The 13,361-nt window shown below is 38.5% G+C and overlaps 2 protein-coding genes across 2 annotated transcripts in view; one reads left to right on the plus strand and one right to left on the minus strand.

Moving 5' to 3' along the window:
• LOC125101887 (olfactory receptor 2W1) overlaps positions 1-13,361 on the minus strand; it is a 311,804-nt gene that overhangs the window by 93,807 nt on the left and 204,636 nt on the right. The gene's annotated exons all lie outside the window — the stretch shown is intronic.
• LOC125101895 (olfactory receptor 2B11-like) lies at positions 9,082-10,011 on the plus strand. Its single transcript, XM_047732462.1, has one exon. The coding sequence runs from the start codon at positions 9,082-9,084 to the stop codon at positions 10,009-10,011; it is 930 nt and encodes a 309-aa protein (XP_047588418.1).

Here is a 13,361-nt window from a genome sequence, read left to right on the forward strand (position 1 = left end):
TATTGAGAGGATAATATGGTCCTTGTCCTTTACAACTGTGAATCACTATATTCTACCCCTGAACTACCCTGTTAACTAAACTGAATTTAAATTTAAAAAAAATTTAAATACCACCAGCACTTTTCACAGAGCTAGAACTATCCTAAAATTTGTATGGAACTAAAAAGACCCCAAATAACAAAGCAATCTTGAAAAGCAAAGCTAGAGGCATCATGGTTCTGAACTTCAAGTTGTGTTACAAAGAGGCACTAATTAAAACAATATGGTGCTGGCATAAAAACAGACATGTAGATCAACAGAACAGAATAGAACACCTGGAAAAGAACCCACAACTACATGACCAACTAAAATTTGACAAAGCAGGAAAGAATGTCCAAAGGAAAAAAAAAGATAATCAATAAATGGTGCTGGGGAAACTGGACAGCAACATGGAAGAGATTGAAACTGAATCACTTTTTTTATAACATACACAAAAATAAATTTAAAAAGGGTGAAAAACCTAAATGGGTGAAAAACGTGAGACAGGAAACAAACAAAATTCTAGAAGAGAAAAAAGGCAGTAACCCCTTTGACATCAATCCTAGCAACTTCCTTCTATTGTCTCCTGGGACAAGGGAAACACAAGCAAATATAAACTATTGAGACTTCATCAAAATAAAAAGCTTCTGTACAGTGAAGGGAATGATCAACAAACCTAAATGGTAACCGATGGAACAGGAAAAGATACTTGCAAATGACATATCTGATAAAGCATTAGTATCCAAAATCTATAAAGAACTTACCAAATTCAACACCCAAAAACAAATAATCCAGTTTAAAAATGGGCAGAACAGAGGAATACACATTTTTCCAAAGACAAAGGAGTGAATAAGAGACACATGAAAAGATACTCAACATCACTCATCATCAAGGATATACGAACAAGAACCCGATGAGATATCATCTCACACCTGTCAGAATGGCTAAAATTATCAGCACAGGAAACAACTATGTTGGCGAAGATGCAGAGAAAGGATATCTTTCTTGCACTGTTGGTGGGAATGCAAACTGGTGTAGCCACTGTGGAAACAGTATGTAGGTTCTTCAAAAAGTTAAAAATAAAATTATCCTATGATCCAGCAACTTCACTACTAAATATTTAACCAAAGGATACAAAAATACTAATTTGAAGGGGTATATGCACCCCAATGATTATAGCAGCATTATCAACAATAGCCAGACTATGGAAAGAACACAAGTGTTCATCAACTGAGGGATGCATAAAGAAGATGTGTGTGTGTGTGTGTGTGTGTGTGTGTGTGTGTGTGTGTGTAATATCACTCGGTCAACAAAAGAATGAAATCTTGCCACATGGAACAACAAGGATAGAACTAGAGAGTATTCTGCTAAGTGAAATAAGTCAGACAAAGACAAATGCTTGATCTCAATTATATATGGTATTTAAGAAACAAAACAAAGGAACATGGGGTGGGAAGTAGGCAACCAAGAAACAGACTCTTTTTTAAAACATATAATGTATTGAGGGAGGAGCAAGATGGCGGAGGAGTAGGATACCTAATATCATCGGGTCCCAGGAGTTCAGCAAGATAGTTATCAAGCCATTCTGAACACCTACAAACTCAACAGGAGATAGAAGAGAAGAAGAGCAGCAATTCTAGGAACAGAAAAGTGACCACTTTATGGAAGGTAGGATGTGCAAAGTGAATCCAAAGCAATGGAAAGATAGACCGTGGGAACAGGGGCAGGCTCTTGGCAAGAGATAGAGCAGTGGAGCACAAAATCAGGACTTTTATAAGTCTGCTCCACTGAGGGACGTCGCTCCAGAGGCTAAGCCGGGGGTGGAGCCTTCGTAGGGACATTGTGGTCTCAGGACCCTTAGGGTCACAGAAAGACCAGGGGTGCCTGAGTGTGGCAGAGCCCCCAGGCATCAGAGCGTGAAAGCTGGCTGTAGAGATGGAGTCAAGAAGTGGGCTCTCACCTCAGGCTTACCTTAAACTGTGATCAAGGCACAGGTGGCCACTGCTTTTCAAGCAGGGACCCCACAAGCAGCAGATCCAGGGAGATCCCCTTCTTTTTTTTTTTTTTTAAAGATTTTACTTATTTGACCGAGAGAGATCACAAGCAGGCAGAGAGGCAAGCAGAGAGAGAGAGAGAGGAGGAAGCAGGCTCCCCGCAGACAGGAAAGCCCGATACGGGACTTGATCCCAGGACCCTGAGACCATGACCTGAGCCGAAGGCAGAGGCTCAACCACTGAGCCACCCAGGTGCCCCAGGAGATCCCCTTCTTCCTCCTCTGGGAAGAATGGCCTGGGAACATGCAGCAAGGATCTGCTGGGTTTGGAGACTCCAAATGGGACCATGCACCAGAAAGAGAAATGCTCAGTCACAGGCTAGGTGAACTTGGAGCGCGGTTGGAGACCAGGGAGGCAGGAGGGATTGACTGCTTTTCTCTGAAGGCGCACTGAGGAGCGGCCCGAGCTTTTGGCTCCTCTGGGCTGGAGACTGGGAAGCTGCCATCTTCATTCCCATCCTCCAAAGCGGTACAGAAAGTGGTCAGGAAACAAAACCTCCCAAGACCAAAACCACGCAGATTGCTTAGGCTGGCCTCTGGCAAGGGTGGTGCAATTCCACCTCAGGCAAAGACATTTGAGAATCACAGTAACAGGCTCCTCCCCCAGAAGATCAGCAAGAACATCCAGCCAAGACCAAGTTCACAGATCAATGAGAACTGTGGAATTCCAGAGATGCAGGAATGCAACACACAGAAGTCATGGTTTTTTCCCCATGATCCTTTAGTCTTTCAAAGGTAAATTTTTTAAAAAGATTTTATTTATTTGACGGAGAGAGATCACAAGTAGGCAGAGAGACAGACAGACAGAGGGGAGAAGCAAGCTCCCCACTGAGCAGAGAGCCCAGTGGGGGGCTTAATCCCAGGACCCTGAGATCATGACCTGGGCTGAAGGCAGAGGCTTAAACCACTGAGCCACCCAGGTGTCCTGAAAGTTAAATTTTTTAAAATTTTTTTCTTATTCTATTTTCTTTTTTTTTATTTCTTTTCAGCATAACAGAATTCATTGTTTTTGCACCACACCCAGTGCTCCATGCAATGCGTGCCTTCTCTTTCCTATTTTAACATTTTTTAACTATTTTATCTTATCAATACCTCTTTAAAAATCTTTTTTAATTTTTATTGTTACAGTCATATTCTATCCTTTCATTGTATTTAGCCTTAGTTTTTGTAAACATACAGGTTTTTCTTTCTTTAAAATTTTGAGATAGTTTCTTCTAATAGATCAAAATAAACACTAAATCTAGCACATGGCTTTGTTCTAGTCTCCAGCCTGATCACAGTCTTTCCTTTTTTCTTTTTCTTTTTTTAAAGATTTTATTTATTATTTGACAGAGAGAGAGAGATCACAAGTAGGCAGAGAAGCAAGTAGGGGGGTGGGAAGCAGGCTCCCCACTGAACAAAGAGCCTGATGCAGGGCTCGATCCCAGGATCCTGGGACCGTGACCTGAGCCGAACACAGAGGCTTAACCCACTGAGTCACCCAGGCACCCCACTTTTTTATTTTTTCAACCAACTTCTTATCAATTCTTTTTAAGGATCTTTTTAAATTTTCAACTTTACAGTCTTATTCCATCCCTTCATAATATATATCCTTATTTTTGTATATATATGTTTTTCTTTCTTTAAAATTTTGCGAGACTATTTCTTCTAACAGACCAAAATACACCCAAATCAAGTGTGTGGCTGTGTTCTAGTCACCAGTCCAATATATATATCACCCCAATGATTACAGCAGCATTATCAGCAATAGCCAGACTATGGAAAGAACACAAGTGTGTGTGTATACACACACACACACACACACACACACATATGCATGTATATGTATATGTATGTATATATATGTATATATACATATATGTATTTATATACATGTACTTGTGTATATAAAATATATATGTATGTATATATGTGTGTATGTATATATGTGTGTATATATTATATATACATATATGTATGTATATATGTATATGTATATATACATATATGTATGTATATGTGTATATGTATATATACATATATATATTTATATACACACTTGTGTATATAAAAATATATATAAATGTATGTATATACATATATATTTTTCCCCCTCCTTTCTTCTCCCCACCACCCCCAGTTTCGGGACTCTTCCAATTTGGTCAGTGTATATTTTTCTGGGTCATTGCTACCCTTTAGTATTTTGTTCTCTCATTTATCTATTTTTTTATTTTTATTTTTTTAAAGATTTTATTTATTTATTTGAGAGAGAGACAGAATGAGAGAGCATGAGAGGGGAGGTCAGAGGGAGAAGCAGACTCCGTATGGAGCTGGGAGCCTGATGTGGGACTCGATCCCAGGACTCTGGGATCAGGACCTGAGTCAAAGGCAGTCACTTAACCCACTGAGCCGCCCAGGCGCCCTCATTCATCTATTCTTATCTGGATAAAATGACAAGGTGGAAAAACTGACCTCAAAAAAAAAAAAACAAAAAAATGAGGCAATACCGATGGCTAGGGACCTAATCAATACAGACATTAGTAAGATGTCATATTTGGAGTTCAGAATGGCAATTATCAAGGTGTTAGCTGGACTCGAAAAAAGCGTGGAAGATACTAGAGAATCCCTTTCTGGAAAAAATAAAAGAACTAAAATCTAACCAGATTGAAATAAAAAATTAATTTAAATTTCTATTAAATGACCTATTTTTTTCCATTTTTTATGAACATATAATGTATTATTTGCTTTGGGGGGTACAGGTCTGTGAATCACCTCTTATTCAATTCACAGCACTCAACATAGAACATACCATCCCCAATGTCCATCACCCAGCCACCCCATCCCTCCTATCCCCCAAGAAACAGACTCAACTATAAAGAACAAACTCATGGTTATTAGAGGGAAGTTGGACAAGGGAATGGGATAAATGTGTGATGGAGATTAAGGAGGACACGTGATGAGTACCTTATTTTGTATGTAAGTGCAGAATCCCTAAATTCTAGACCAGAAACCAATATTACACTGTATGTTAAGTAACTGGAATTTAAATAAAAATGTGGACAAACTCATGTCTCAAAAAAAATCTCTGAGAGGTATTCTATAAATGAACAAAGATATTAAAGGAACTCACATTCAAATTCCCCAAAATCACTTGTTCAAACTAGATCTACTCTAATTATTTCCTATTCATGTAGTGATCAATGATTCATTAATTGTGTACAATACCCAATGCTCATGAGGTCACATGCCCTCCTTAGTGCCCATCCTATTTAAAATTAGTGTCCAGTATGTTGGGAAATAAAATGAGTTGATTTTAAAACAAATCTAGTAACAGAAGAAACTTTTCTACCACTCTCAGTTCAGTAGGTAATTAAGAAGCATTTCCATGGTGAAGTCTCCCAAGGAACTTTCTCTGCTAGCTCCTCTGGGATACACATAAATGGCCTGATTGAAAACAATGCCCAAGGGTCTGAAGAACATTCTACAAATAGCACACCCAGAATGGATTCTTGATGTTCTCTACTACTGTCTTTCTAATCCAGGGTTTTTTCTCTCATCGTCAGCATTGTTAGAAATGAAAAACACATTTCTGAAGTTAATTCTTAGGTACTCATCTATGTACTACAGTTTCTCTATCATTCTCTGAAAGTTTGGAAATACATGTCTTCTTCCAAAATTCCTTTCGATTGAGTGATACTTATCAAAATAAGGTGAGTAAAAGGACACTTGTTTTAAAGTGCCCATTCTTGGGAGGGTGGGAATGTGTGTACATCACAGTTCCTAATATATATAAGAATAGCAGAAAGCATTTCATTTCAGGAACACTTTTCTAGACTTTGAAAATACTAGTTTGGGGGCAATAGAATGCAAGCAGATTACTTTTGGTAATTAATCTCTCTCAGGCTTTCACTTAAACCAAAAGTGTGTGATGAAGATGATGTAAGGTTAAAATAAGCTGGAATGAAACTGTGATTGGAGGTATAAAGGAGGTGTCAAAAGGAATAAAGGCTGGCACTTCATTAAACGGACTTTAAGCATCCATGGATAAACGGACCCCTGTGCGGTAAAACAGCGATGAAAAAATCATTGGAAGTAGAAGATCCAAAGTCATGGATTCAAGAACTAACAGGAATGAAGTCCTGTGAAAATGACATGGTGAAGCTTACAAATCTAAGATAGAATTGTGACGCTCAAATATGCATAATGTGTGTATTTTATTGATTAAGACACTGCTGTGGTATCTCTAGGGAACTATTTAAAGAGCTTAAGGAGGAGCTGGACTGGTCACCATCACAAACAAAACTAGTCTATGAGATGAGTAATATGAACAAAATTCCAAATAATACAAATTTAATAAAATTGTTGAAAGCATACTTGAATCATTAAGGTTAGATAAAATTAACTGTGGAAGAATTCATAGAGGCTCAAATCTGAAGTTACTCCTTAAAAAATTGAGTTATGTTCCATGACAGGAAAATCTAAAAGGTGAGTATAATCATATTAAATGACAAGACATGAAGGATTTTAGTGGACAACTATTTAATAATGTGAGTAGATCATAATTTTAGAATACTCATTTTAACTAATTAACTCATATCACGCTTTTACTTCAGATCCCATCTAAAACATAGACTCTTTACCTGAAAAAGAACTTAGACAAACATGTGTTCCTAACATAGTGCACTCATACCACATCTTGAGTAATGTCAAGTTCAAATAAGGTGTAGTAGACACATTCATTCAGGAAACATCTCCAGACTACAGATGCTTTCTTTGGAATTTTGAGAGTCTGAAATCATAGTTTTATTATCTAACTACCTCATTTGAGTAATTAATTGCTTTTTGATCTTTAGAACCTCCCTAATTATTAGAAGGCAATCATTCACTGAATGATCAATTATATCCTAAGTGAATGATTAGCAATATCCTAAAATATGGATACCAAAATTTCCTTTCTCATAAGTTCTAGGGAGGAGTCCTAAATGATGTAATGTGTGCAAAATCCTTCTTGGAGTTTTCAGCACCAGGGCTTATTAAGGATTAGTTGGCATTATTATTATTTTATTGTTATTTGTGCACTTCTGACCTAGGGATAGTGTGTAATCAAAGAGCAACATTCACATTTTAGTCATGAGTAGTTTGTTTTTGTTTTTGTTTTTAGTTTTTATTCTAATTCCAGTTAGTTAACATACAGTGTGATACTAGTTTCGGGTGTACAATAGAGTGATTCAAAGCTCCCATACAACACCTGGGGCTCATCACAAATGCATGCCTCCTATCCCCCAAGAAATAGACTCAACTGTAGAGAACAAACTCATAGTTACTAGAGGGGAGTTGGACAAGGGAATGGGATAAGTGTGTGATGGGGATTAAGGAGGACACATGATGAGTATCTATCTGTGACATCTGTCACCCTCTTGATTGCCAGGGTCGATTAGGATGATCTGGCTAGTTAAGCAGGTGGCCCCTTCCTCCCTCACTACTCCATGTGTGTCCCTCCCAAAACTGTGCACTCAGAGAATGACCTTCCCCAATAGAACAGGACCGTTCTTTGGTCAAGGCTGTATGAGTAGCTGCACTTCCCCCACTAGAACCTCCAAACAAAAACTTGGGTTTTGTGTAACACCTCACAAGATGGCTTTGAGGATTTAATGAAATATAGAATGTGAAAACTGTACTTTGTAACCATACAAACATAATGTTTGTTACTCTTAAACCACTAACTCACTAGTGAGGTAACTCAGAATTTGTCACTGGATGCATCATAACCATAATCATAATCTATCTTATCTTGCAAAAAAAATTGTAGATATAACAAAACACAGTTTACCACTAAAGGAAAGAACAGTATAAATTTAAAAAAAAATGGTTCTCTAGTTAATCTTTCCAAAACACTACTTTACTCAGCTGGTTGATTTTCTTGTTACAATGTGCTTATCTTAAAAAAAAAATGGAACACTACACCAAAAGCTAATGATATACTGTATGGTGACTAACACACACACAAAACTAATACTGTGAAAAGAAAGAAAAAGAAAAGGAATATGTAAAATAGTTTGTGAATATGTGTGTGAGTCTCTGGTCCTGACTGAATTGGAATATCGGCTTTCCTCCTGACACCAGTTCTCTGAAGTTAAAAGTTGTATTTGTAGCTATTTACAATCAAGTGGATCACTAATAACTGTGCAAACTCCTATAAAAATAGAATCAAAAGTCCACTTAATAAAGGAAAATCACTACCAGATAGTAAATTAAGTTTTAATGGAAAAATCAAGTGCCCAGTTTGAAGGAAGTACTTATACAAGAAAATACACATCCCCAAATAAATTCTTCAGCATGGGAAACATATGTCATGGCTCAGCTCTCAGTTCAGACTTCAGGAACCTGACATTTCTTGCTCACTTCCAAAATACCAAAACGGACTTGTACAAAATCTACCTTCTTACTCTCCATAGAGATGATAAAACTATTCAACTGACTACTTGAGTTTGGACAAGGCTGTCATGATGGTATTAGAGCTCGTGTTCTCCTTCTTGTGTGTCAGCTACCTCAAGAATTCCACTGCTCATAATATTTCAGTAATACCTTGCATCAGTGTCCCCGGGGCCCCATCTCACATCCACTCTATCAGACACCAAGAGACAAAAATCGATAAATTGCATTTTAACAATCTCCTCATATGATTTTTATGCAAGCAAGCAAAGTTTGAAAATCATTACTTTGGAGTTTCCAAAACACAAGATGCTTCCACTTTCCATTTAATCCTCTTTCTAACACAAGGAGATTGTCGTTGTCATGCTTTTATACATTGAGTTTCAGCATGGTCAGGCTATTTTTCTAAAGTCACCAGCTCTGTTTTGTAGTGTCAGGAGGGAAAGTAAGTCACCTGGTGTCAGATCCCTTTTATTATTTCCCTCACAAGATTCTGTAGCCCATCCTCTGTCAGTGGATGACACATACAGTTCTCCTAACTCTTCCTATATTTTCTGCCACTTCTCTGCTGTAGGTGAAACAAGGTAAAGACTGGTGCAATGAACAACAGCCATCCTGAAGAGTTTATTCTACTAGGCTTCTCAGACCGTCCTTGGCTGGAGCTTCCTCTGTTTGCTATTCTTCTTATAACATACCCCATGGCCATGGTTGGAAACATAGCCATTATTCTAGTGTCTAGGTTAGATGCCCATCTGCACAGCCCCATGTATTTCTTCCTCACAAACCTCTCCTTCCTGGACATGTGCTACACCACAAGCATTGTCCCTCAGATGCTGTTTAACCTGGGAACTGCTCGGAAGACAATCAGCTATCTTGGCTGTGCGGCTCAGCTTTATTTCTTTCACATAATGGGGGGCACAGAATGTCTGATTTTGGCTATTATGTCTTTTGATCGCTATGTGGCTATCTGCAAGCCTTTGCACTACACCCTCATCATGAACCCACGTGTCTGTACCCTGTTGGTATCCACTGTGTGGCTGACTGGAATCACCTATGCTGTCTCAGAGGCCACTGCTACCTTACAGTTACCACTGTGTGGCCTCAATAAATTGGATCATTTGGTGTGTGAGATTCCTGTTCTGATAAAGGCTGCCTGTGGAGAAAAGGCTGCTAATGAGCTTATGCTCTCTGTGGTGTGTATTTTTATGTTAGCTGTTCCTCTGTGCTTAATTCTTGCTTCCTATGCTTGTATTGGACATGCTATATTTAAAATTAAGTCTTCTGAGGGAAGGAGGAAGGCCTTTGGGACATGTTCCTCCCACCTCATTGTAGTTTTCTTGTTTTATGGTCCAGCCATTAGCATGTACCTTCAGCCCCCCTCTTCCATCTCAAGGGACCAGCCCAAGTTCATGGCACTCTTCTATGGAGTGGTGACACCTGCACTGAACCCTTTTATCTACACCCTGAGGAATAAGGATGTAAAGGGGGCATTAGTCAACCTAGTGAGGGGCATATTCACTTCCAAGTGATAGCTGGGAAATAAATAGAAAGTATTTAAAATTACAGTAGGTTTATAGGGTTTTCTCTAATAATTCACTCTTGTGTCCTATTTCCCCAAATTTTATGTGAGATATTCATGTGCTGCATTTGATACAGTGATGTTAGGCGACAATGATGCTTGGCTCTATGCACCACTAAGCACACTATGTTTGTGAAAATGTAGTGAAAGTAGTTCTACACTGTACTCTGAAATACTAATTGTACTAAGTAATAAAATATGTAATAATATAAATTAAAATATAAACCCATTAGTTCAAACTAATCATTATAAAATAGTACTGCAACCCCACATCTGTGCACTTTGTATCATAATGTCACTTGAGAGGTATTTTTCACTGGTCTCTGCCATAGTAGCTCATGTCTCAGTGGGCAGCTGGGCTAAGCTGTGCATTCCCTGTTGGGCACCCCACCCTTCAGAACAACTTCAAGCCTTCTAAGTTTATCAATTCAATTATGGAGACACTATTGTTTTTTTTTAACAGTTCAAAAAGATCTTTATTCTTTATTACTATTTTCTCTTAAGTGATATTAGTCATCATGCAGTACATCATTATTAGTTTTTGATGTAGTGTTCCAAGATTCATTATTTACATATGACACTCAGTGTTCCATGCAATATGTGCCCTCCTTAATACCTATCACCAAGCCAACCCATCCCTCCATACCCCCAAAACTCTCGGTTTGCTTCTCAGAGTCCACAATCTCTCATGGTTCATCTCCCCCTCTGACTTCCTCCCCTTCACTTTTCCCTTTCTTCTAATGTCTTCCATACTATTCCTTATGTTCCACAAATAAGTAAAACCATATGATAATTGGCTTTCTCTGCCTGACTTATTTCATGCAGCATAATCTCCTCCAGTCCCATCCATGTTGATGCAAAAGTTGGGTATTCATCCTTTCTCATGGCTGAGTAATACTTTATTGTATATATGGACCACATCTTCTTTATCCATTCATCTGCTGAAGGGCATCTTGGCTCTTTCCACAGTTTGGCTATTGTGGCCACTGCTACTATGAACATTGGGGTACATATGGCCCTTCTTTTCATTTCATCTGTATCTTTGGTGTAACTATATGGTCAACAAATCTTTGCCAAAGCAGAAAAAAATATCCAATGGAAGAAAGACAGTCTCTTAAATAAATGGTGCTGGGAAAATTGGACAGCTATGTGTAGAAGAATGAAACTCGACCATTCTCTTACACCATACACAAAGATAAACTCAAAATGCATGAAAGACCTCAATGTGAGACAGGAACCCATCGAACTCCTAGAGGAGAACATAGGCAGTCACCTCTTCAACATTGGCCACGGCAACTTCTTTCAAGACGTGTCTCCAAAGGCAAAGGAAACAAAAGTGAAAAATGAACTTTTCAGATTTCATCAAGATCAAAAGCTTCTGCACATCAACGGAAGCAGTCAACAAAACAAAGAGGCAACTCAGGGAATGGGAGAAGATATTTGCAAATGACACTATAGACAAAGGGCTGATATCCAAGATCTATAAGGAACTCCTCAAACTCAACACACACAAAACAAATAATCACATCAAAAAATGGGCGGAAGACAACAGACACTTCTCCGAGGAAGACACACAAATGGCTAACAGACACATGAAAAAATGTTCATCATCACTAGCCATCAGGGAAATTCAAATCAAAACCACATTGAGATATCACCTTATACCAGTTAGAATGGCCGAAATCAACAAGACAGGAAACAACAAGTGTTGGAGAGGATGTGGAGAAAGGGGAACCCTCTTCCACTGTTGGTGGGGATGCAAGTTGGTGCAGCCACTTTGGAAAATGATGTGGAGGTTCCTCAAAAAATTGAAAATAGAGCTACCCTAGGACCCTACAATTGCACTACCGGTTATTTACCCCAAAGATACAGATGTAGTGAAAAGAAGGGCCATCTGTACCCCAATGTTCATAGCAGCAATGTCCACAATAGCCAAACTATGGAAGGAGCTGAGATGCCCTTCAACAGATGAATGGATAAAGATATGGCCCATACATACACAATGGAGTATTACTTAGCCATCAGAAAGGATGAGTACCCAACTTTCTCATCAACATGGATGGGACTGGAGGAAATTATGCTGAGTGAAATAACTCAAGCAGAGAAAGTCAATTATTATATGGTTCACTTACTTGTGGAGCATAAAGAATAACATGGATAACATTAGGAGAAGGAAAGGAGAAGTGAACTGGGGAAAATCGGAGAGGGGGATCCCTGAGAGACTGTGGACTCTGAGAAACAAACTGAGGGTTTGGGAGGGGAGGGGGATGGGGGGTTAGGTGATCCCAGTGGCAGGTATTAGGGAGGGCAGGTATTGCATGGAGCACTGGGTGTGGTGCATCAATAATGAATCTTGGAACACTGAAAAAATTAAATTAAATTTAAAAATTTTAATTAGCCAACATATAGCACATCACTAGTTTCAGATGTAGTGTTCAATAATTCCTAAGTTGCATATATGATTTATGGATAAATGAATCCAAATCAATAAAAGCAGCATCTTGCATGTAATTGAACTTATGTGACATTTGTCTTTCTCTGTTTGAGTTACTTCATTTGGCAGACTACCCTCTAGGACCACCCATATTGTTGTGAGTGGCAAAATTTCAATCTAAAAAAACAAAAGGAGCAAAGAAAACCAGAAACAGATTTATAAATAGAGAGAACAAACTAGTGGTTGCCAAAGGGGGGGTGGGAGAGGGTAGAGGGATGGGTGAAATGGGAGAAGGGGATTAAGAAGCAGAAAATTCCAGTTCTAAAATAGATAGGTCACAGGGATGAAAAGTATAGCTTAGGGAATATAGTCAATAATATTGTGATAACTTTGTATGGTGATAGACGGTGATTATGTTTATCATGGTGAGCATTTCATAATGTTTATGATTGTTGAATCATTATATTGAACACCAGAAACTAATATAACATTGTGTCAACTACACTCAAAAACAAAAGCAAAAAAGTGTCCCAGGGATTTGGTCACTTGTATTTTTCCTGCTTTTTCTCTGTCCTCTAAGGGAAGAATAGGGTTTTCCTCTTAATCCCTAAATAAGTACCTTGTTTACCCATAATACAGTTATGATCTAGAAGGGTAGTTATGATCTAGAAGGGAGGAGAGGAATGACCACAGCATCTTGGTTTGATTTATTGATGGTGGCCCCACTATTTTCTGAGAAGCCAGAGACCTGTGGCATTTGCTTGTCCTTTCTCCCAAAATGGTGAAGACATCTCTATGGACCTGGTTAAAAAGCAGTGTTTGTTGTTTAAAGTTAGAAATATAGTTAGAGAGATTCTCAAAGTACA

This window comes from Lutra lutra, chromosome 6 (assembly GCF_902655055.1).
Source record: "Lutra lutra chromosome 6, mLutLut1.2, whole genome shotgun sequence".
NCBI classification, from domain to species: domain Eukaryota; kingdom Metazoa; phylum Chordata; class Mammalia; order Carnivora; family Mustelidae; genus Lutra; species Lutra lutra.

Excerpts from the sequence above, each read along its gene's own strand:
- LOC125101895 (XM_047732462.1), top strand. The coding sequence starts at position 9,082 with ATGAACAACAGCCATCCTGAAGAGTTTATTCTACTAGGCTTCTCAGAC.